The sequence below is a fragment of the Etheostoma cragini genome, chromosome 17 (genome assembly GCF_013103735.1).
Source record: "Etheostoma cragini isolate CJK2018 chromosome 17, CSU_Ecrag_1.0, whole genome shotgun sequence".
NCBI classification, from domain to species: domain Eukaryota; kingdom Metazoa; phylum Chordata; class Actinopteri; order Perciformes; family Percidae; genus Etheostoma; species Etheostoma cragini.
In genome coordinates, this window is record NC_048423.1 from 14610382 (window position 1) to 14637163 (window position 26782).

Consider the following 26782-nt stretch of genomic DNA (forward strand, 5'->3'; position numbering starts at 1 on the left):
GAATGCTTCCAGCACCTTGTTGAATCTATGCCACGAAGAATTGAGGCAGTTCTGAAGGCAAAAGGGGGTCCAACCCATACTAGCATGGGGTACCTAATAAAGTGGCCGGTGAGTGTATATACAGTATGTATATGGATATGTTCAAGCCTCAGTCTAAGCTGTTATCACTTTTACAGGCTATTTCGGATGTACTTTCCTAAAAACAAGAGGCTCGAAGATTAATTTGTGCTGTAGATTGCAGGCGTTTTTAGCTCAATATAAAATAGCTTTAATGTACCAGTAAATAGTGGTGTCCAACACTGTTGGAAGGCATCCACTGCTCTAAATCCAACAACACAAGTCTTTTTTTTTTTGAATTGCCTATAGTGGAACATAGATCTACAGTATAGGGACTGTTGTTACACAGGTCTTCCTCACTTCAGGTTATTTTTATTCTACAGACCCTCGAGTCAAAAAAGCGTTTTATTCCTCTGCAAAAATATAATTGGCTAAATTATTGGCATAGGTAGAAATAAAGTGTACAGATACACGTGTATGAGTAGAGTCCCTCAGTGGTGTGTAGAGTGATTTTTAAAATTAGCTGGGAAGCTGTGCTGTGATGTCATGAACCGTCTTCAAACCTTTTTTGGACTTCTGACCCCCCTAGAGATTCCTATGTTTCCTCTTCACAGGACAACACTGGAGGCACGAAAGACAGATTGACCTCCTTACATAATCCCTATATACAAACACATATTGCTCAAAGCCGCTAATCTGCAACTTTTATAATACATTCTCTGCGTTTTGGAGATGTTTTGTGACAGCCTATCATCAAAGTAATTATGTTTTCCTTGTTGAAAAATACGTACAGTATGGTGTCAGCCTTAAGGCTTTTTCTGTTTAGCTATCAGTGACTTGTTAACCCATAATAACGTTCTGCAGCTGTAACGCAGGGAATCGGTGCCACACACCGGCTATGCAGTGGAAGCTGGACCGGAGAGGGCGGAGATCACAGTAATCGCTCCACAGATATTGAGTGTCATCAATATCTTTTCTTGTAAAAAAATGTCCAGTGTAATCAGGAACCCCGGTGTTGTCGCCACCGTAGTTTATTAAACGGTTGGAAAATGTCCTCGCCGTGGCATATACAACTCTTGATGACTGAATTAATTAATTACCATTGGAAAGACAGAGCTGAAGACTAAATAATTGAACGTAGAGTTGCAAAAGGCTGCTCTAAAAAATGACCAGGTATTGTGCAAAGCCCTTATTCACCCTAGCTTATGCAATGGGCCTGGAATGTCTTTATAATAAAAGCCCTACAGATGCGTTGAACCTGATGAAAGCAAGGTGTAGAGAAGGAAAGACTTTTACTGTGAAGCAGCTGCTGGAGGTACACAGAGGCGTTATAGTTAGCTATCTCAAACGGAGCCAATTGTGGCGCTATAAGAAAACTGAGAACCGTTTTGAGAGTTTAAATGTTTTATGGCAGCTTATAGTCAGAATGAATGTCTACTCTCCAAGAAAATAGTCATAGGCTGGACCCTGTTACATTCTATTGTGCTCCTATTTACAACGCTATGAGCTTAAATACTTAGATGAACTGTGTATGCCAGTTGAGATGACACATTTTCTGTTTTTTCAATTCATTGTTATATCAGCCAGCCATGTAATTACAGAATTATGAATCAAAAACCCAATGCTGAATTATGGAAATGTGACATAATTTAGCTGAACTGTGTTAAGATTGCATTTCTGCATCACAGCGGTAAATGTGTGTGACACCTTTTTAAGAGATTTTCAATCATGTCACATTGCACTAGGAGCACATACAGTGACAAAAAACATAGTGGAACAGATCTCAGTGGGACAAAAAGGGATTGCATGTTTATGAGAAATTATCTCACACGAAGAAACCTCAGGGAAAACCTTTAAAACACTAACACCTTTTCTAAAAGTCTCTGTATTAAATTTTAAGACTGCAGAACATCTACATGACGCTGTCATTTCAACAACATTTCACTTACATGTAGAGTAGACATTCTGCTTCATATTGACATGCAGGACTTAGTCATCTGTTTTCTTGAACTAGAGATAATCTAAGTAGACACAACAAAATGTTTTTCATGATGTGTATCCTTGTCACGGTGAGTCATTCTGAGGAGTAAGGGTCGGTCACAGCATATGTCCCCTGCCTTCAGGCATAGTCTATGTCCCCAGACCTTTTTCATCTCTTACTAAGGTGATTGCACTATCCCTCTTCTCCTCAAACACACACATGCTTATATTAGATTATTTAGCCAGAAAGCAGTGCTGTATGAAACGCACAGATGAAGTGAGCTGGTCTCTGACTGTGCTCAGGGGGACTCAGGAAGTCCTGGCAGAGAGGACAGAGATGAAGGTCATCTCACCTCGATTGCACGCCAGCTGTCACACGTGGACAGACAGGAGAATCACCTGAAACCTGAATTGATTTCTTTGAGCGAGAGAGAACAAAATTTCAGATATCAGTTGACCTCCCTTGATGGAATGTGTCACAGGTGGGCCAAAGACGGCACAAGAGAAGAACATAGACAGACAGCAAATGTCATTTCAGGAAAAGACTGTGCAGGCACTGCCTTTTCAAAAGTGCCATTGTCCAGCTCCCATTACAGAGACTCACGTCTCTTTCAAAATGTAAACTTCTGAACTCCGCGACTTCTGTACCACTAATGAGTAGAAAATAGTATTTCAATCATTCCCCCTGTGTAAAAACACTTTTTTTTAAGTACACCTTACAAAGAAGGTGCTGTTGCATTGTACATAAGCATCATTTTTTAAATATGTTTTCCCTTATTACAATAGAAGTGTGTCTGCTGTTGTTTTTAGCGCACTCCTTCAACCACTGCTGCGGCTTGATGATTTATTAACTTGAGGTATTTGATGAAGCTCTCCTACAGAAAGCTACTTCATTGAATCTCATAGCAATGGAAACAATTTCAAGCCAACTTCACAGATAATAAGGGACTTTAGCGGGCAGACTTGATTTTGAAGTAAGGTAATCTCCCAGCAAGCGCCCTTATACCTCACTACAATGGAAACGCTCCGAGATGAAAGCAAAATGATGGAGGAGGGGAATGTTTTCGAAACAACTTCAGGTTTTAGAACATATTTAAAAGTTGACTAACATTCAGCTCAGAATCCATGGACATAGTTTTACTTACAGTTGCCTCCATATGTTCCCTTCAATTACAAAAGACAGGAAGGAAGACATACAGTTCCACTTGTTGAGGCAGTTCTTGTAAAACAGGCTTGTGATCTTAGTAATCTTCTAATGAATCATTTTATTTATGAAGTGGGATTTATTAATTCTCTTATCACAATAATTACACGTTCCCAGTATGGTGCTGACTTTGAAATTAAATCTATCATCAGAGCATAGAGTTGCAATGAAAATTGATTTAGTAAGGATGCTCCTAAAGTAAACAATAAGGTCAAATATCTAGTCCACCGTTTGATTGTATGGATGATAATGATATACTGCATAACAAAAAATATTGAAAGGTAGACAGCATGCACGTATCACACACTTTTAAATCAATTTCATGTGCCCAAATAATATCAAGGTCAGTTGCTTACAGGCATGCCATATTAGGATGTTAATGTTTGTCCCAATGTCATCAATAGGATAGCTAAGTGTGTCTTAATTATTACATTATTGTCTAATCACAATTTTTTATTAGTTTCTTTAATTAACCGCAATAAATTGCTAACCTAAGCTAAAGTCCTAGGGTGTATGTGTGTTTATGGTAATTGTTGATGTTGTTTAGCTGTGCCAAATTGAAATTATAGAAGTGATTATTGGTCAGACCGTTGAGCTATGCTATGTTAGCAGCAGCTGTCAGTTGTTGGCATAGCAACTCCAAGCATCTTGGGCTGTAGCTGTCTCAGAGCATTCACGTGTTTGTGGCCCGATATTACTGTTCGATTGTAAATTTTATATTCATTTGAGAAAATAATAGTGTTTCATGATAAGAAAGAGGCGCGACCCAGATACAGTAATAATACATCTAGGAAGTGGCTGTATTATTACTGTATCTGGGTCACACAACCAATCAGGAGAAACTTTATTTAACAGTAAAATAGATTGGTGAACATGGTACATGATAGGTTGATGTTTTAGAGTTCATCGCAATGTTAAATTATTAGCAGTACAGAGGCCGTGGAAATAGGTATATCCCCCCAATAGAATATAGACACTGGTGGAGGTGATGAAGCGATAAAGGAAGAGCCTGAAGATCTGGATGTGATGGGATGGGATCTGAAGCGGGGCTTCTGATGATCGAGGAACCCTGGGTGCTGGGAATGATGAGAACTGGAGGTGAATGGCGTGGAGGTTGGATGCAGCGTTTTTGCCTGAAATGACAACTGACAGCAGCAGAGAGTAGAACGGATATAAAGTTTGAACGCAATAACAGGGTAGCTCACAGAGATTGTGGCAATATCTGGTTGCTTCAACTGAAAGAGTAAACACCCACATTCAGTAAATGACAATGGAGCTGATGAGGAGATGGGAGTGAGAGAAATATGAATGTACTAATGCTGAGCATATAACCAACAGATGTATCCTGGATTTCATTACAAACTGTTATTAATTTGAGAAAGTACACATAAAGAAATATTTTTAAATTTGACTTGCAATAATATTGTTAATCACAATTATTTCTGAGATAATTAATTGTACATCAACATTTGGAATTGGAATTGAAACTCTAGTGAGCTGGCATGTAAATGTGACAGTGCCAGTAAACTTTTTGTGAATGTGTACTTTATGTGCAGATTGCAACAGATAGAGAATAATATATTTATGTTATAAAAGATGTTTTCAAAAGCAGAACATTATATTTGTTATACTTGTTTGTCCATTTTTATGATGAGGTGATATTTTGTGACACAGTATGCCTAAGTACTACAAGGTTGTACTGCATATATATGTCATTTGTATTGTATGTGATAAGGATTGTATATGATAAATGGAGTTTGAGCTTTTATTTTTTACCAATGTATAAGTGGGAAATAAAATTAGACAGTCCACACTAGTTTCCCATAGAGTCAATATAGTGTAGTTTTGTCACAGTTTATGACATCATTAAATTGTTCATGTTATCATAATTAATGCATCAAATGGTGCTCTTATGAGGCTGAAATTTCATTTTCTGCAACCCCATTGTACAGCAGTGCTCGTACAGTATACCGCCTCAAGGATTGTTAAGAATTCACTGCGCTCTAAAAGTGATGTCAGTGTAATTGCATATACACGTAATTGCAGGTGTATAGATGGATTACGGCATCATGTAAAGTTGTTTTAACCACATGCTGTAGGGGAAAAAAAATTCTTCTAATTATTCCATTACGACTGTAATTTCATTAACCAAGCTTTGCTAAAAAAGGAGACGCAGAAGACTGTCATAAGTAATTAAAAGATAAGGTGAATAGTACAGTCTGTTCGCTCTAGCTACATTAAGACATTTAACTTCTACAGTGAGAGCATAATATCTCTCAACACACCACACACACGTCACACACGTGCAAAAAAACCACACTGAAGGGATGACAGAGGTGCTCTCCCACCTGCCAACATATCCCTCAGACGTGCACTGGAGGGAGATGTGTTGCAGTACCCGTGGCGTTGGACGGGTGAGATATGAAATGTGACGGGTGCACAATGGTTGTCAACATGAATGACTCATAAACAAGAAAACAATAACAGCCTACACCGTGGTGTTCATTTTTGTAGCTATTGGAGAGGAGGTTCGGCACCATCCTAAATACCACTTCTCACTTTCTTTATTCTTTTTTGTTTTGTCCTTACGTGGGCATGGGAAATATGCTCGCTTCAGTGAACCATTCCAAACGTGTGGATCCTTTTAACTCGCTGTTTCTGTTTTGAACTTGGTTTGTTTGAGCCTCTAGCAGATAGTAAACAACATACCATATCCTTTTAACAAAAACATAAACACAAAATTATTTATTCAATTTATTGATTTCCTATTAATGGCACCACTGTTATAAGGAGGTTAAATCTACGTTTTATTGGAATTTTAGTTATCAATAAGGGAATTTTGTTCAATGATATGAAGCTTTTAACACATATTTGTTCAGACATGGTTTTCCTGACGTGTTTAGAAGAAAAAACGATGTTCCTCGGTGCTATTAATAATTTCCGAAATCTTGTCTGCAGAGACTATTTTGCGGATTTAAAGCTAGTAAAACAAGTATCACTATGGTTGTATAATGAGTGCAGATGGGAAGGTTTAATGAGAAACTGACACCCCGAGTAGTGCGGCAGCTACTCCACCCTCCAGCTGCAAGGATGAGAAGCATAAAAAAAGAGCAGATTAGAGGAGAATGGTGGATCAACTTCAACAGTTAATTAAACTCTATTGCAGCTTGATGAACAATTAATCAAGGCAGCGTGCAGAGTGTCAGGCAGGGCTGAGATCGTTGGGTGCGGTATGTGTGCACTGTACAGTATGTTCCCAAGGGGGGCAGCCCTGGGGGGGGGGCAGCACTTACCAAGTGAGCAGCCCTAAAATTGTACAGGGTGTAATGGGCTGGGATTATTTAGGCATCTATCAATCACTCTGTGACATAAGCCTGCACCCTATTAGAGCTCCAGGATTAGGCTCTTCTCAGAGCTGAACTAACCGAGAAACTACTTAGTAGATCTAATTTCAGGAAATGCTAAAATGTATTGGATGATTTAGAAAGATATTTGATAGTTAATATTATATATTAATATTCATTATATTTTGGGAGAAACATGATCTCAGAGCATGTCAATTTTTTTTGTTTTCTCAACTTGACAGTAGCTCTTATCTTTCATCAGATATGTGACTCCCTAAATCTGTGGGTTTGAGTTGTGTCCTTTGTCTGCCCCCCCCCACCCCTTTTTCTCTACCTCTTCATCTCTTTCAAGACTATGAAAGTAGAGAGGTGAGAAGTAGGTTTTTTAATGCTATGGAAATTTGAGTTGGCAGTTTGTGACTAAATGCAGTAAATTTATTAACGAGACCATGGGGAACATTAAAAGTCAATTGAAGGAGGCTATTAAAAGCAGGATTTTAATTGGGTTAGTCCCTCTTCTGTATTTTTTTACCAAGCGCAATGGCACTTAAAAGTTCTGAATTAATCTGTTCACTGTGTGGTAGTCCTTGAAAGAAAGTTCCCTATATCTGATTCAAGTCTCATGTTATATTCACTGTATATGCAAGGACTTGAAATTTTGAAATTGAAAATTAATTTGCCATGGTGTGAGGTCTGATGATGGCAGACGCTCCTGGTGTCTCTTGCTGCATTTAGTCCTGCTGAGGAGCTGCTGTCTCTGTGGATCTTGCTGAGGGCATTCAACAGGGGCAAAGCTCTTAAAATGACACAGACTACAGCCAACGCAAGGTTTTACTACAACCCCAGTGTCTACATATCCTCTTCTTGCCTCAGTCAGTTGTGTTAGTACTGTAGCTTTAATGCCTCAGATTATTTAATCTGTTGAAATAGCATTACTGTACAAAGCATACAATTGTCCTAGTTTTGGTAATGTGGTGTGACACATTACAAATGGTTTTAATTGCACTTTAGTTTCTGTCTCTTGGGGCATGCTCAACTCATTCGGCAATTTAAGAGAACTGGACTCTGTGTGTGTGTGTGTGTGTGTGTTGGGGGGGCTTTAAAAAGAGTTGGTGTGTGCATATGGAAGAGTCAGAGGGAGATGTAGTGTACTGTGGGATTGGCTGTGCTGACTGGATAATGACATGCAGAGTGCTGCGCTGCTACAGTAGCTTGAGCCTCCAACCAGATGCTGCTATTACTGCAGCTCATAAGCAGGGAAAGAGGCTGCACCACCATTTGCGCTCATCTTAGCTGCATTAAGCAGTAGGATTCAAAGACTTTGATCATTTACTGTTAAAGAAGCTTATTAGAGTAGATAGCCACACCATGTGGATCTGAGGAGACTGAGGCTAAACTGGGTTCAAACTTCCTTTAAAATATTATCTTACAATAATATCTGTGCTTATGTTTTTATGCTCTCAGTGTAATGATGTCCGTATTCACTGTAGTTTATTGATTCCGTCTCACACAAACTACTCCGATTCAGTAATATTCCCTTTGCAAGCGTTGAGGGTATCTGAGTGAGTGAGTGAGTGAGTGAGTGAGTGAGTGAGTGAGTGAGTGGAAAAATAATTGCGCGTTTAAAGAACCAGATTGGCTTGAGGGAATACTCTTACCCACTAATTATATAATTTATTGAACTGTCATGAAAACAATTAAGGACAAAATGCACAGTGTGCCTTTTTGTGCTGTTAACATGTTCAGGTTTTTAAGAAAACCAATGGCACGTTTAAGAACAACACATATGGTCAGTTTGGATGTCATTCTATGGAAATAAGGCATACAGTAGTCTGCGTAATTGTCATCCTAGCAGATTTTATGTGCACATGGAATAATATCAAAAAATGGAGAGAAAAAAAGTGATATGAAACATTCCTTCAGGAGAGCATATGCTACAATATATGATACTATATGGTATGGATCTAACAGTATTTAACTGTAATTTCATGGTTATAGTAACCAAAATTATCAAGTTTTTCAGTAATATCACGGCATTTTAAAAGTGTGTTTGATATGTTCAGAAACAGTGATAGGCCTACACAAGCTGAAATTGTTTCAAAAAGTATAAAAGAGTTTATTATATTACAAAAATATAGACAATATGCTTGCAAAAACTATTGAAAACTGGCTACTGAAACACTAGCCCACTTTAGCCTAGTCCAGTAAGAACTTGAACCAGAGAAGTCTGACTTTGAGATCCAGGAACATTTATTTACAACTGTAACATAAAGTTAACTATGAAGTTGTATTTGACGTTACATGTGAAGTTGGATGTTTTTCTGAAATACAAGCAGATAATAATTTGACATCCTATGAACATTATTTACCCAAACTAAATAGTATAGCTACCAGCATATAACAATGTTAATATAATAAGAAACAATACTAGAAATTACATTCATTTCTTTGTAATAATTAACACAAATGTAGTATATTGCTCACACACACTACCACAAAACTGAGAACGAGCTACATATATTACAGCGCATATATCCGTTACGGAGCAGTGTAATATATATATATATACATATATATATGTATATATGTATATATATATGTCTACCCACATCACTTCAACAAAACAGGAAAGAATGGAAAAAGGTACAGAAAAAAGTCCGCTGCTACAATCTGTTACCCTCTCCTGTCTGAGCGCAGTGCGCGGTTACTTCTGAAGCCTCCGACGAAGGTGGGAAGGATTAAACACAGGATTTCCACACCATGGTAATCCACTGCGATAATAAGCATATTTTAAATGAAAGGGATAATTGTTACTGTCAACATTTCTACCGTGGCTTACCGTTACAACGGTAATCGTTACATCCCTGCTCTAGGGCTTGACAGGTGTAAATACCATTGGGCCACATCCCACAGAGAGGGTGGCGTTGAAAACTAATGACGTAATGTAAAATTTCTTCATGTTCTCTCTTTTCATCATGATTCCATGTAGTCTTTTAAAAAGTAAAGACATGCAAAATATAAAGGGTTTTCAACTTAAACTAAAAAATTAAAATTGTCAGTTGTTGCAAAACACTAAGTGCAGTATGTTCATAAACTGTTGTGCAGTCTAACTAATGCAGAAGAAATTCTCTTATGAAAATAGTTTGTATAAAGCAATCATAGTTATTCCATTTAAGCCATTGATGCAGTTATATTGTAATATGTCACCATTGCCCTTTATCCTCTGACTTGAGTGACTTAGCTTCCCAGAATTACTATACATTGAAATATATATTTTGTCATTAACACAAGCAAAACAAGGTGTTTCAAAAATAGATGTTTGCTCTCTGTATAATAAATAGATATTATGAATGGGTGTGGACCTATTTAGAGACTGTATGGCGCTGCAGTAAGGACTGAGCCTTAATACATGGGGCGAATGCTCAACCAGGTGATTTACCAGGGCGCTCCAGAAGTGTCACTTGATATGAAACATTAACATTTCTGGACATTATTTTACTTTACAACTTTATTAAGATGCAAAATAAAGTGAAGATGGTACATGCTAGTAATTAATGACGTGCTCAAGAAATAACCTTGTATTCCCCAAAAACTCAGAAAACCCCCCCGTCAGCTCCACCTTATCAACACTGGGCATTTCATAACCATAATGTTTATTGTCACTGAAAGCTCTTTTTTCTGTGTTCTTCTCTTTTCAGGAAAAAGGAAACATTGCCGTTGTTTTTAATGTTGGAACCGATGACATTAATATTGAGGAGACATCAAAGTTTGTAAATGACGGAAAGTACCATATAGTGAAGTTTACGAGGAGTGGGGGTAATGCCACTCTGCAGGTGGATGATCTGCCTGTCATTGAGCGCTACCCCACAGGTGAGTCACCCACTTTGCCTTTAATTACATCTGATACTGCTGAAAGGCGCTAAAATGACCAAGAGATTCCCACGCTCACTAGTAAATCCTTATATGTTAGGATGTTGTTATGTTGACTTGGCATGTGCTTTAAATGCTTTTTAATTTGTCTGTTTCCAGCAGTTGTTACGAATAATACAAGTGTTGTTGAGTTTTTTTAAACAACCCAGGTCCATGTAAATGGGTTGCACTTAACCACTCCCATAGACAAAAATATAAACTGTATAAAAGGGCAACCACCCACCCTGTCTGCATGTCTGTATTATAGTCCCCATGTACATAAATAATCCCCCTACAGTGTTTGCTCACAGTCAAGTCAAATCAATAGACAAATTACCACTTTTACTGTGGCAAGTAATTGTGTGCCAGTTCGATATTTATGTCTCTGCCAATACAGAAGATTGAGTGAATTTAGGCGACAGGGTAGACAAACCTGTAATATCACAGTGAAACCAAATGAATACCTGCATTACTCTGTTGCTTACTCAGAATTAGATACAGATGTAACAGATGGTCATCTACATTTAACCATAACAATGCACTTATACATTATTTTCACAGGATACACCACAATTACTCATTTATATTAATTTTCTTTGTTATTAGTATTACTACTAATAATAATCATTTTCATTTGTGTAGCACTTTCCATAAACACAGTTAACATGACTGTGGAAACTAAATGTCCTTATAACTGGCCTGTGTAATCAGTGTTTAGTAATTGAAAAAGTCTAATAAATGTAATAGGTTCCACATTGTATGGCTGGAATACTTTTACTGGCACTTTTTCATAGTGTAGTGGTAACTTCTAACGTCCATTGATTAAACTTTGTCTCTGGAAAGAGAAGGTTCACATTAGGGAAAATCTGTGTCATGTGCTGGCAAAAATATGAAGCAATCTACTGTTGGAAATGAAAAAAACAACTCAGCAACACTGGTATGATTCTGTAGAATGTCAAGATGTTAGCAGTATGATGGCTCTAAATAATAATTTAAATAAAAACTGCTTGTGTTGTTGAAATGTTTAACTTTTTAACTGCTCAAAGGCTTTGACAAAACCTATAGAGTATTAAAGGAGTGTGACTTTTGTGTGACTGTACGGAGATGCTTTTATCAACACAACAAAATCATTGCACAAACAAGTTTAGCATTTACTCCACATAAGGAAAAACTGATAGCCTGACGTTGTCATAAATCTCAGAGGTCCCAGATTCTAGTCAGAATACGAGTCTGATACTGCTCCATTGGGCTGTGATGGGGCGTGTGTCACCTGAAAATGCCTCTGCACTCAATTGGATGGACCTACAACCAATAAGAGCAACGGAGTATGTGACGTATGTTGGGCAACGCATAGTTGTCAGCATAACTGAACTGCTAGCTATTGCTGATGTTTTTAGATTTATCCATTATTGCTGCTACAGTATCTCAGGAGAAATGTCGTACGAGCATGTGCAGTGCAAGGCAACATGGGCGGGTGCAGTCTCATGAATGTGCTCGCTTCCAGCTTTATGTTACTGTCTGTACATCATCGTATAAAGCTCGCCCTGACAATTTGATTGGTCCTAACAGCTCTTGTACGGATAAAGTCCAGACTGAACTTCTCAACCTCAAATGTTTGGGCGGGGCACACAGGCTAAAAAACTGCAGCCCTAAATCAAAAACATCTGTTAGATAATGAGCATGCATAACATGACTGGGCAGAAGAACAAACGAAAGACAAATCCAACCTGTCTCTCCCCTTTGCATAATGTTTGGTGACCTTTTTAGCTATGACCAGTGCATTCATCCAAATGAAAGAGGTTTTTATTACTGGGACTCAATCCTCTCTACTTGCCTCAGGTGGAAAAGGAAGCTAATGGCTTTTGACATGTTCCGGACATGGCAGAATGCACAGCAGGGTTAAATGCCTGGATGCTACAATCCCAATCTTCAAACAGTCCCCAAAACGCCTACGATACATACAGATGGGTGGTTCCTAAAAGGGATGAAGTTCGTTAAAACAATTGTTTTAAATACAAAAAGGTCCAACACTAAACCTGAAGGACATAGGTATCACTTTGTGAAGGTTTTAATACTGCATAGGGAAACACAATAGGGTTAGCTTCAACTAAATATAAAATTAGCCACTTGGTAAAACACTATCATTGGCTCAATTACATACAGTAGCTTGGAAAATTAAAAATGTATTGGACTATTTCATGCCTGGCAATGAAAAACAGAGCACAGTGTATTTATTATTGGTTGTTAAGTTCTTGTCAGGGAACAAAATCACTATATTCTGAATATTTAGTCAAAAAATAGGGAAATTTAGAAAGTAAAATAATAATTTTAAATGCGTTTTTCTTACGCTGAGTTATGAATGCTGCAGGGGAGAAGTGACCAATCTCATCCCCACCAATCATGCATCACTGACATTGCCAAGTCCAGCTACCTTATTAGGCTCGTTGCAGACTAATTACACACAATCACAATAACTACACAGTTCCTCCCTTCACCCCCAGCACACAAAGCCATTATTCTCTCAGCTTGCCTGTAGTTTGATTAGTATCCATGTATGCCTCTAACGCACTCATAATAGCAGCCCTCAGCCACACTTGGGCCACTCACAGAACAACAGTGATTATAATAAGAGTAGACAGCAAAGATAAAAATGATGGCTGGAGAGTGAGAATGACAGAGAGTAGGGGATTATATGGGAGGGAGCAATCATTCTCAAAGCAAGGAAATAATTGCTTCACCAGGGCCTATATTTCTGCCCTCATAATCTCATTAAAAAGTCTCGTACTGCATACTTATGGGGCATTAAAAGTCTTTAGCACAATTATTAGAATCTAAAAATGCAAAAAGAACACACAGACACATAGTAGCCTTCTATTTGTTGTAGTTTGGTTCTTTTTTCCTTTATTCTTGCCCCGCTTTCATTCTGTGGCGCATACAAAAGGCTGGACAGCAGCAAAAAATCAGCCCCTTCTCCCGAGTCTTGTCCATGGAAGTAATACCATCACAATGGCGCTGCCAGGCCTGCAGGGTATGACGCAGTATCCTACCGGATCTTAACACTCGCTGCACACAAAGATAATGGACAAGTCTCTGGCCTTATTCTTTTACTATAATCAGAGCGTGGTGCACTTACAGAGCTCTCCTTCCACTCCCCTCAGCGCTCACTTCCCTCTTTTTCTGTCCTTTTTACCTCGATCTGTCCACCCCTGCCCCCTTTTGTGGATCTCAACCTCTGTCCTGTTTTTCCCACCTAGCAGTGTGGAGTCTGATTTGTGGGATATTAGGGGAGGGGGGATTGCCTTATCCAACAAAGCTCCTTCCTATCTGCTCTGGTTTCCTCTCTGTTCTACTCTCTGTTCTATCCATGGGCCTATTCAGCCCATTGTGCAAGCAGTCATTACTGAGAATGCTTAAAAAATGGTGCAATGGCTACCACAGCCAGAGTAGAAAAAAGGGAGAAGAATAATGACAAAAAAATCAAAGTGAGATTTGTGTAGGTTCCTCCTTTTTAATTCTGCAGGCTCCATGAACAGAGGAAGAATTTGCATATTTGTTCATTTAATGTGGCGAGTGTCCAAAGGCTTGTAATGATATAAAGCTCCCACCTTATCTGACCACTTTATTAATAAAAAGAAAACAAGTGAGTGAGGGCAAAGCGGGTCAGTTGGGACGGCTCTGCTGAATCGCTGCTGCCTGGCGGAGGAGATAAGCCAGGCTGTCCCATACCAAACCAAATCACCACTGAGCAGCAGTCACAGGCTTTGCTCGCAGGCAGGATGAATGGGTTTTGCTGCTGCATCGAAGCCCAGGGGATAGCATTGTTTAACACTCCGGTGTCCCATAGTGGGGATCAATACACGATCAGACCTTGATTATATACACACTTAATTAACCTTTGTGTAAGGATAGACTTGGTGTGCCACGGGGTGCAGATCCAAAAGGATAAAGTGCTACTGTCTTTGAAAATTGAGCATGTTTTTGCACAAAAGTATAGGATTTTTGCACAGCGGTGGTAAGGATAAATGTGTGTGTGTGTGTTTACTGGATGCATGTGCCTGCCAATTTGACACTGTCTTTCTAGTAGTTTCCTTACCCTCCTCAAAAACACATCAAAATGAGTGTTGCTCGTCTTCAGTCTAAACGTATAGTCTGTGTCCTCAACGTCCTCCCAACAGCTGTAAGATAACTGTTCTCCAGAGCCCAGTTTGATGCTGACCTCTCCTCAGATAAAGTGTCTCAGTAGCATAAAACGGAGAGGTGACATAACTAACACCCCATGACTGACAAATGGAGGTGACAGGAATTAACGAAGCCCATGAATGCTCCATGACAACAGCAATTCATGGATTATTCATTAATTTAACACATTCAAAATCTAAGCAAGTACAGCTGTGTGTGCGCTTGCTTGTTTGTTTATTTTCGTGTGTAATACTTCCATCATGCACAGTGCTTATAAGAATTAGGTGGTGCAGAGCTTTTTGCATAAGGTAAAAATACAGTGTGTGTTCAACAGCAGGCGGTATGGTAGACGTTAAGCTGGAAGCAACTGGAGACTGGTGTGCTTCGCCTCCACCTACCTAGAGGAAGCTTAGAGATTTTGTAGCTACAGAATGAATTAAATATTTTGTTCAGTAATTCTTAGTTATGGTTTGACAATTCTAAGCAACCATACAATCTTTTTAAAGGTCCCATAATTTCACTTTAAGAGTTTTTTTTCACATTAATATGCCTACCCTCTGCCCACCTATGGTCCCCCTAGTGGCTAGAAATGGCGATCGGTACAAACCGAGCCCTGAGTATCTTGCTCTGCCTTTGAGAAAATAAAAGTATAGGATGGGCCGTTACCTCCCCTTTCTCTGCTTTGCCCGCCCAGAGAATTTGGCCCACCCATGAGAAAGAAAGAGACATCATGGCTATCAAACTAGCCAAGTTACAGACACAGAAATGGCAGGCCCTAAGCAAAGCTCTTTGTGGGACTGGCTCTAGTTGCTGTAATTCTGCACCAAGGCTGAATTTTGGGAATAGACTTCATATATAGTAGTAGGGAACCAATAAGGTCTATATAAAAGCATCCAAACAGCACCTGTCATGTAACCTTTAAGAAAATATGTCTGGTGGGCGCCTGATTAGCTCAATTTGGAGAACGAACATATAGAGGTTTACTCCTCAACACCCAGGTTCAACGCTGACCTGCGGCCCTTTGCTGCGTGTCATTCCCCCCGGTCTTCAGTTGTCCTGTCAAATAATAAATAAAAACCTAAAACAATGCCCAAAAATAATCTTTAAAAAAATATATATGTCTGGTTATATTCTATAAAGTTGTTTTTGACAACAAATCTCATGAAACTACCAAAACAAAAATGCATTGTTACTGCTGACATTTGTTATAAACTACAGTGGCCAGCTTTTTGAGGAAATCATTAAGCCTTTTCTAATTGTAACCCGTTCCGTGCTTTTCATGAGATTTGTTGACAACTTTAAAGATATAGAATGTCGACAGTCTTGTCCTTGAACATCAGTCCATCATAAATCCACGTAAACTTTAACTGAATTTCTTTTTTGTGATAATTTTTAATTTTTTAAATTTATTTAAACAAAAGTGCAAAACATTGGTCCACCAAAAAAACTGAAAAGTACACTACACACACCAAGGAAGGCACAGTGCACCTTTTCCACATTCCTTCCTTGCAATCAAATGTTTAACTTCAAAACCAAGAGAGGAAATACAGGAAGTAGGGAGACACAACAAAACCACAAAAGCAAGAACAATGTTTGCAGCTCACTAACAAGACACACAGAAACTGATAGACAAACACACAAACAAATAAGAGGCATTGACAGAAAGACCGGCATAAGACAAAAGGGACCAAATACACACACAGATAGAGGCTAGAAGGCTGTGGCACAAACCTACAGCCTGGATTTCAAGGATTCAGCAATGCTGAGCCAAGTGTCAGAAGTATTTCCTGGGGCTCCATTTATGCGAGTAATAGAGAGCTCCATATATACGACATCCAAAAAGGAAAGGGTCCTAGTACAATTAGACAAGTCATGAGGTGGTTTCCAACTGGTTGCAATCGTTGTCTTGGCCGCTGTAAAAAACATTTTTGAGTTTTAGAGAGCTGAAGGGCTGATCAATCACTCAGAATCAAAACATCGACAGTTACAGGTACAGTATCATTAATCAGGGCAGATATTTTGGATGCAATATTGTTACAATACTGACCAACAGGAGAGCAATCCCAGAATATGTGAAGATATGTACCTTGAGCTTTTAGTGGACTGAAAGAGCATGAAGGGCTGTTGATTATGTGGTGCATTTTCACAGGGGTGAGATATGTCCTATGAATGAAATTGTAGTGAATCAGCTGATGGTCTGAAATGAAGAACTGCTAAAACCTCAGTAACATAACACACGTCTTTGGCTGCATGGTAAATTACTTCCGAATGGGATGGATGGACAGAGCCCTCTGCCAAGCAACACCATATGCCTTGAGTGCTCATCTTAATTGAAGGTAAAAGAAAAAAGAGGAACATGGTAGATTGAATGCTTTTTGTAAGTCAAAAAGGTGTAACAAGCCGACCTTGCTAAAAAAGTCTTTTAGACAAGGAATCCCTCTCTGTTTCCACTGTGGAGCTGTTTTTTGGCTTCTTACCAATCAGGAGGTGCTGGATTGTAGAATAATGGAAAAAAATGTGTGCCAGTTACAAACCATATGGCAATACATTTCAGGCAATCTCCAAGTTTGGATAAGATAAGGGGGCCAAAGCTGAGCTGGCACTGTTTATTAGCGATATTGGCAAAAAGAACGTCATGGATTGACCAAGGCTCTGTCCTAGCATTTTCTAAGGTAAGCCAGTAAACAGACATATCTGTGTTGAACCAGGTAAGGAGGGGTCTTAACTTAAAGCTACCATTCTCTTTCCGCCTTTGTAGAGTAGAAAGCTTAGGTCGTGGCCGTTTTCCTTTCCAGATAAATTTAGACACAGCTGATTGTAATTTACGCCAGCAGCCAGCAGGAGGGGGGAGACGTAGCATAGAGGTCCCGAAATCAATCCTGGGTGAAACGTTCATTTTAACCACAGAGATACAGGATTGAATAGACATGGGGTGACCCATCCATTTTTCCATATCTTTCAAAACGCTCAGAGCAAGAATTGAGTTATGCTAAACTATCTGCTGTAACTAGGGAAAACCTTAATGCCTAAATATTAAATATTTAAACTGCTAAACAATGGGAATGTCAGCAGAGATGATTGAATTGCGAGCATTATCATTTCATTGTAGTGCAGACTTTGAGCAGTTAATTTTAAAGCTTGATAAGCTTCCATACTCCCCGCATAAAAGTAGAAGGTGAGTAAGAAACTGAGAGGGGTTTTCAAAAAAAAAAGTAAAAAAAACATTGTCCGCAAATACTGAGTTTATTACAAATGCATAATGGTGACACCATAATCGATTGGAGAATAGCTTGAGACAGAGGCTCTAGAGAGAGGACAAATAGTGCATTCCTTAAAAATTAGCCCTTTCCAATAGAGAAGTAAATCATGTCAAAAAGGAATGGGCCTAGGTGTTCCCAAAAAGTTTCATATAATGAGGGGGGGGGATCCCATCAAAGCCTGGTTAATTTTCTCTTTAACATATTCTGTCAATCTTACATCTCTAAAGTGATCAATTTGTCTAAGTCAGCTGATTCCTCTGCTGATAATTGAGGCAAGTCAAGCTGATTTAACCAGCTGTCACAGTGGGTGTTATCCAAAGTAACCTCTGATTCATAAAAATTGAAATAAAATGTCTGAAAAGTTGTATTTATTTCAACAAGGGTCAGTCCTAATATTACCATCTGAAGATTTAATAGCTGGAATATCTGCAAAATGGTCACTAGACCTTAATCTCGTGGCAAGTAGATGACTAGGTCGAGCAACCTGAAAGTAATAGTGCTGTCTATGAATTAGAAATTCAGGTCTCTGTTTCAGAATGTTGTTTATTTCTTTCTTGAATAGTGATCGTTCTAAAGCTATTTGGTCAGTGAAATTAGTTTGCAAACAATGAGTCCAATATGGTGAAGTTAGCTTCAATGTTTTGTTGTTGAAGTGATCTAGCTTTGCGCACATTAGAGCAGAATATTATGGTATTGCTCTTAATAAAACCTGTTATCGCATCCCGCAATGTCTTGGTGACTTCTACAGAGCCAACATTAATGTCTGCAAATATCTGGAATACCGCTAAAAACTGACTGATATAGGATTCATATTTCGGTAAAGAAGTATTAAAACTCCATTTAGCATCATGTTGAGAGAGACAGTCTAGGCCGGGTGATGACACAGAGGACCCCTTTATGGTCAGACAATCCCATTGGAAGTAACACCACTTTTTCAATTGAATGAAATAATTGACAGGATGCAAAAAGAAAATCTATTCTGGAAAAAGATTTGTCTAACTGAGAAAAAGGAATAATCCTTACAGGTGGGATTAACTGCACTCCAAATAGCTATAAGCCCCAAGCTGCTGGCCCGTGATTTCAAAGCATTTGTGGCTTGAGCCGGAACCCCAGTGACCTTTGCGTTAGAACGATCAATATTTGGGTCCCACACAGTATTGAGGTCCACACCAACAACAAAAGAACAGTCCATTAACTACAGCATTTGATTGGTGAGTATACTATAGAAATTGCCATCAAAAACATTAGGCGCGTGAGCTGACACAAGGGCAATTTTCCTAAAACTATACTTGGAGATATCACAATTCTGCCTGTATTGTCTGACCAAGAAGACAAAAAAGATTCAGTTTGACAACAATGGCCACTGCTTTTGTTTTTTAGCTTGCTGAGGAGGATGGAATTGTGTGATAGAATCTGTTGGCTAAGCAGCCGATATCAGTCTGTAACAAATCCTTCTCCTTCCATAATGCAATGTCAACATTTTTCTTTTTAAGTAGTGCTAGGGTGCTGGCTCACTTGTGAGGTGCATTCAGACCACCATAGTTCCAAACTAAAAATGTAAGATCACCCATTATCAAAAATGCAAAACACAGTTTCTTCATATCAGAAATCAATGCAATAAATTTAGGACACATCAAGAGATTAAGACAAACCAAAAGTCTGTGTTCATCTTGTGTTGTTTTTATCCTGATCTTCTTCCACGGTGTTCTTCGCGATGGAATGCAAGGAGCTTGCAGTCTCCGCGGCAACAAGAGGATGGGGCGCAGCTCTCCCAACATATCATCAGCATCCTTAGTGGAGGTTAAAGCGCTGTTCTGGGAGCCTTCCTTGATCTTCAGTGTTTTTGGGTAGAGGAAAAAATCCAGTCCCTTGACTTGTGCTGAATCCATGGTTTGATAGAAGGCTTGGTGCCGCTTGACCATGAAGTTGCTAAAGTCCAGGAAAAAACAAATGTTTCTGTCCCCGACAACGGGCGGAGATTTCCGTGCAGCCTGTAGGATTGCCTGCCTGTCTGTGTAGCAAAAAACGTAGAAAATTAGCGTGCGATTAGTAAAGGTGTTCTTCTTTCGGCTATCGCTTTAAAATCGGTGGGCTCTCATAAAATCGCGATCTGAGCATCTGCAAATTTTGGGAACCACTTAGGCAGGGAACACAAGAGATATTGAACAGCATTAGCACCTTTTAACAATGATGCAGATGTTGCATGTTTGGTTTCTGTCCTCCATATCTGCTAGCTTATCATCTAGTTCTTTAAAAGCATGGTGATGGCAATCAACACTTTGCTGCTTTCCGCGGTAGTTTTTAGATTGTCCACATCCGATCTGATAGTGCCAAGTCTTAAAGTTAAAGATGTAAGCTGGGCATGATGCTAGCGGAGCTTTTTGTCGTTGTCAATCCCCACCTATTGAATCTGAGAAAAACGTGGTTTGAGGTAGCTTTTCTGTTTCTCCAATAATGCCTCTGCACTGGCATACGTATCGCTGCGTTGGGTTTTGTTCTTGTTTGCCATTGTGCTTTAAATGACTATCAAGCACAACATGATAGAATATCGGAGTTGGAACCACATAACAAACTATTTGGCATGTTGGCCCTGGAGCTATACAATGATTAATAATATGATTAATGGGGGGAAAAGGTATATAAATATGAAATATAGGTATAGTTAGTATGGGTCCTGAATGTGCAGTATCACATCAGACAATTGGAATTCTGTTTTAGAAATATGGTTCACTAAATTACATTCAGAGATTGACATCAAATAACATACACAGTGTTCCTGTGTGGTTCTGTTGTAATGCAGAATGTCTGAACTGTCTATGTCATGTTGAGGAAGAAGTGTTCCACTAAATCTCCTTCCCAAGCCTTTGTGTTCCAACCGGGCACAATCAGCTGCAGCCAAATTCCATGAGCTGTATAGAAAGCATAAAACCCTTTTCTGGTAGCTGATCCTCTACAGTAATTCAAGCTGATGCGATTAAAAAATGTCTTTTTATGCGTCTTCTTACCTCTAAGACCTTTCATCAGACCAACTATGCATCTGTTACAAGGTTACCTCCTATCCTTCATTTCTCTGAGTCTTTCCCCTGTGAAGCTATTCTCCACCGAATCATTGTTAGCTACCGGATCTTTTATCTGCAAGAACTGAATTAATATAGTTGATGGGACAAACATTGTCAATCTGCCGAAGAATGGTGCTGACTGAATTCAATCTCTGCAGACAATACCAGGGGGAAAGCACTCCGAGACAGTGCCACTTTACTGAAAGTCTTCTGTTCTGGAGAGGTTATTGGCCTTGACAAAGGGTGATGCAGAGTTTGCCCTCATTAATGCCGAAGTGCCCCTCCAATCTTGGAGTGAAGTTTTTCTGTACCTGCTCTTTCTGTCTCCTGATACTTTTTTTGGCTTATTCTCTGAATACTTTTGGGAAGCTAGTTTTCCACTGACTTCGATGTCATCAATGTGCAATATTTAGACCGTCAAATTCATGACTTTTCCTACTCTATGACTCATAGCTTTTGTCAAAGCCATATTCTTAAAGATTTTGCAGTGTATGTATCTACTTTGACATTGTTTTCTGACTTTTTTCTGACCAGAGGCTCTGAATGTATACTGTGTTGTTGTATTGCAAATAGCTTATTACTTCTTGTCAATTAGGCTATTTATAAATGGGGTGGGCATTTGTAATATGTTTACGTTAAATTGTCCTTTAAACTATAAAAGGTTGATTCAACAATACATTTAAATGATGTTATTTTTGAAAATGTATATAACTAGTTTAAAAGCCAGTTAAAAAGATATAGAGGGGAGAGACTAATGGCATAGAAAAAGATTTGGGTAAAGATTTTGCAATGGAAATGTATAAATTTGTAATTTGGGTTGGTTGATAACATAGCTCTATTAACCTAGATGAAACGTTTGCGTGCCAGTCCACTTAATTTCAATTAATATAGGCCTAATTTGTTGGCTAAAATAAAATAAAAGGAGTGAAATGAGTTGTTTAAATAATGTTTTTAGTAAATATTGTTTTTTTAAATATACAAAACTTTTTAAATTATAAAAACGTTGTGCAGTTGTATAGCTCCAGCATTAAGTATGAACATTTAACCTTTGACCTTACAGATTGTAACCACTGAAATGTCTCTTTAAACTTTAAAGGCAACAATGATAACGAACGCCTGGCGATTGCTAGACAGCGAATCCCATACCGACTTGGTCGAGTAGTTGACGAATGGCTACTCGACAAAGGTAAAATCCCTGATTAAAATTTTAACTAAAATAATTTGATCATAACCAAGTTGTAGCAACATTTTGTAAATAAGAAACCTAAAAAATAAATGTCCAGTAAAACTTTAAAAACTAAATGATTTGAACAGTTAAATTTAGTCTGTAGTGTTTCATACTTTTCATAATAATGTATTTATTTTATAGATGTCAGCTGTTTTAATACGTGTTTATTGTCAACTTCAGGTTAAAGGGACTGTAAATATGAATTTAAATCCACTTACTGAAGTAATATCAGCATTGTTAAAATGTCTATAAATTATTGTAAACATCTAAATGATAAATTCAAAAGTTCTTGTTTAATCATTCATTAGTTGCTAAGTGTAATTTGAAACACTTTTGAAACATGTACAGTACAGTACTTGGTGTCATTTGATCTGTTGTGATTAAACTGCTAGCTGATAAATAGAGTGCAATATGAATTGGCATCAGAATTCTGAGTCCCTTTAACAGACATTGTAAATATGTATAAGGCATTAGACCAAGGAACTGTAATATAAAACAAACTGAGTGCATGCTTTGTTTTTTTATAGTTCAATAACAAATTCATATTTTTTACATAAAATGTGAAAAAAGCCCTATCATTTTTTGTTTCTTTTTGTTTTTTTGTTTTTTGTTTTGAGTTATTAAAGTGCTAAAGTGTTTTTGGGTTTTCCATGTGCCCAACCATATCCGTTCTAAGTTTTATATTCCTTGGTTGCTTTTGCTAAAAGGATGAATAGTTTCAAATTTCCTGAACTGTGTCCTGCATCCTGTTAGATTGCACACAAGAAAAGTCAACCTTTTAACCATTTTAGGCTTATTTTTTTCCATGCTTGCTTTACACCAAGCATTACTCCTAAAATTTGACAGAAGAATGCAGAATGACATAAACAAATCAAATATGTTTTTAGCTTCTATTTTTACGTTTGATATATTTGTCTTATTGCCCTCAGCAAATTGTTCTTTTATGTTACTTTCAATACACTGTTATCTTTTTTAAGTGTAGTTACCTCTATTGCATTCCCATAACATTACTACTTATGATTAATCTTGTTTCTTGTTGTTTAGGTTAGAATGCCCTTTTAGCAAAGCTGCATTGATTTACTAAATCCATTTTTTTACTTTTTTGTTTTTAATTTCTTAGGCATCTCATAATTTTTACTGCAATAAATTACCAAGGTTTTCCTCTACAACCTGTAATTTATTGGTCTCATTAGCCACTGGGCAAATAATCTGTGTCTCTGTCTTTTTTTAATCCTGTTCAGTAAAAGTGGCTGAGTCCACAGACCAACGTTCTTGTATATATGTAACATTGTTTTCCCACAGGGCGGCAGCTTACAATCTTCAACAGCCAAACCACTATACAGATCGGGGGCTGGGAGCGAGACCGGAGTCGATCCTTTCAGGGCCAGCTTTCGGGCCTCTACTATAATGGCTTGAAGGTGTTCAACATGGCTGCAGAGGGAGATCCCAACATTAGGATCCAGGGCAGCGTCCGGCTTGTGGGAGAGTCGCCCTCCTCTATCACACCGCAGTCGAGCACCACAGCCAATCGATCGGAGACGTCCACGTCTATCATGGAGATCACCACCACCACCACGGCATCCAGCAGGCGAGTCAAACAGACTACACCACGAGAGCCTCAGCAGGTAAGATCGTCTCTAAATTATTCTCTCAACTTAATCCATTTTGAAATATTCACAATGAACAGCATGACATTAAACACATCATGGCTTAACATAACACATCTCATCATTATGCTCCTATATAGTGAAGCATTTGCATTACTTAATTGTGTCACGCCTTTCATTTTTCTCAAGTCCTCTGACCTAAAAACTGATAGTAATAAGTGCATTGTTCCACCACTGGGAGTGGGTCCAGGGGCACACTGTGGAGCTTTTATCCCTGTGCAATCAGATGTGGCACGGTTGTGTATGCGTGCGTGTGTGTGTGCGCATGTGTGTGTGTGTGTGTGTGTTTGTGTGTGTGTGTGTTAAAGTGATAATCATCATAGTGGTCTTCCATCATCTTTATCTGCCCTGCATAAGCTGTGTGGCATGTACAGGAACATATTACTTCTCAAATATCACTATATGTCACTAAACAATACAACACAAAATGTATGTCCTTTTTAAGGAAATGGCGATCAGACCATTCTCACACAGCCGAAAACAGAAGACATTAAAAAATACTATAAAAAAATGATGCCATTTAGAAATTCTTTGTGTCTATAAGAATCAAATTCCTAATCCAAGTGTAAGTGTTTCTCAGACGTTCTCGAAACGTAAATGCTAATTTAAAATGTTTCTTTATTTACTTGCATCATTGCATCAGGAATTTGCTTGCAATAAACATGCTGGTAGAACGTCATTACAATCTAGGAGTACCTGAGCACTGAACAACAAAGAGCATAGTCAGAATGTAGGAAATGGCTTCATCTGTTGTTCATACAAAAAAAAAAAGGAGCTTCACGGCCACCAGGAAATCTTCAGCCTGTACAATCAAATCTGAACTACGCAATGTGCTTTAATTGTAATGGAGCCAAAGCTGCTCTGTTATAGCATTTACAGCTGATTAAAACAAAGCTTATATTTGTTTAAATAATGGGTATTTTATATTATATGAATATTTCAAGTATGCCCTGATAGGAAGCACATAATTTATCCTAGAAACCATGAAGGTACTAAGAGTATACACACAGTTCAACTGTGTGTCAGAATTTCAAATAGTTTGTGAGTCAGTTGCAGGAAAAGCATACATAGTAGCTTTAATGAAGCAGAATTGTACACTAAAATGACCCTTGAATCAGGGGTTAACCAGCTTTTACAAATACAGTTTCAATTCAATATGAATTTAACCCATTTTGGATTAATTGGATTGGTTAAAGGTATCGTGTAGCATCTCCAGGAGGGAGTGGGTTTAACTTAATATTGAAAAATATACACAAATAATTATTTTTTGACAGATTGTATAACTTTTTTTCTGCCTTTACAGTCTCACTGAGACAACAGTAATTCACATACATCTCAGGCTATTTTGTTGTACGTTGTTGAGAAGTAAGTTCTTTAAAACCCTTTAATATTATTGACAATTATTGAAACCATAAAAAGCCTTAAAAGTGTATGTGTCTATGAAGTTATGCTTAAGCTGTATGTAGAGCTTTTTTTAAAGATCAATTATAGTCAAAGCAAAACAAAATCAAGCTTTTCTGTCATTTTAGCAGCCTGTTCAACCTTCAAGTCATATAATGAAATGACAAACTCATAGATAATTTGCACCTATTTCTTTCTTTCTTTTTTTCAGCATCTGTAAAGAACCCACATTAATGGCCGTCCCATAACTCCCTCTCTCTCTTTCTTTCTCACTCACTTTGACCATTATAACAGTTTTTGTAAGGGTCTGCAGATGCTGACAAATAATACAATCATAAATATTGATCCAGTGGAATGGTTTTCTCTCAGACTCAGCATGGTTCCTGAACCGTGGCAGGAGCATGTAATGCAGGCGTAATATCACACAATAGACTATAATTATATCCCAGCGCCATGTGGTGTTATAAATTGCCACCAAGGAACCAAGAGATTGGCTCAAAGGAACAGGCTTGATAAGACGGATGCCTGCCTTTTTCAGGCCTTTTCATCAGGGGAGAAATGAAGTGATATAAATGACCATGACAATTTAGCAATGCAGTGTTTTACAGAGATATTGATAAACAAAATACACAAAATGTTTCTGCTTTAGATATGATCTGATGTTTGGATATCTGATGTTATGCCCTTATGCTAACCTAATTCTGCTTAAATAGTTTAATCAGTTACAGTTTACTTCATTGCATTCATGTGTACAGCTTTTGGTTTAGATGCTAAGCAGTGTAATGTGGAGTTCAACTAATTTTTTAACTATATATTAGATCCTCTTTTTTGAGAATCTACTTGTGCCTGTTTTTTAAGTATGTGGTGTTTTAGTACGGCTTCAGGAAGATTAGTGGTGATACAGTGATGATTTTGGCCAAATTAATTTAGAGACATTGTACTGTCAAATTATGTGGCAAGCTCACCTTTTAAAGTGGCATTTAGAGGCTTGGAAAAAAGGAGAATAGTCAAGGCTGACTGTGTTGGCTAAGGTGTTTTCTAATAGATTCATACAGAAAGAAAGGTCATTGGATTAAAAAGTAGCACTGTCATGTAGGCAGAGAGATCAATGAGTATTGGGAGATGTCAATGCGTTCGGTTTCAGTCAACGTGATGACCTTCTCATGGAGAGCTCCCGAGGTATGACATTACTGTCTCACAAAACTACTCTTAGAAACACACTGTCCGGCCTCTGGAAAATGCATTCACTGTCCTTTCCCTTGAATAGACAGCTTTTGAATCATTGTCCAGATGTTCCATCTCAACACTGATGGCAATTGCAATTCAATGAAGGCTTTTATATCCTGAGAGCTTTACATTACTAAGGCACGTACATTTTTAGCATAACTGGCCCCACTGTATCAGACTTTAACCATTAAAACTTGGTTAAAGTGGTGCTCCAGAAAATGTAGATTGGGCTGTCTAAGAGCACAATTGGAACCAAAAACAATAAGA

General features: G+C 38.3%; 1 protein-coding gene across 41 annotated transcripts in view; it reads left to right on the forward strand.

Annotated features, from left to right (window-relative positions):
* Window positions 1-26782, forward strand: part of LOC117960833 (neurexin-1a) — a 257521-nt gene that overhangs the window by 199861 nt on the left and 30878 nt on the right. For 30 of the 41 annotated variants that reach the window (XM_034899036.1, XM_034899035.1, XM_034899034.1 and 27 more), the window contains 3 exons: window positions 10284-10455; window positions 22089-22178; window positions 23523-23845. In XM_034899036.1, coding sequence (XP_034754927.1) covers window positions 10284-10455; window positions 22089-22178; window positions 23523-23845 — 585 coding nt within the window. The remainder of the gene's footprint in view (window positions 1-10283; window positions 10456-22088; window positions 22179-23522; window positions 23846-26782) is intronic. The other 11 variants (XM_034899056.1, XM_034899061.1, XM_034899077.1 and 8 more) reach the window with 1 other exon arrangement.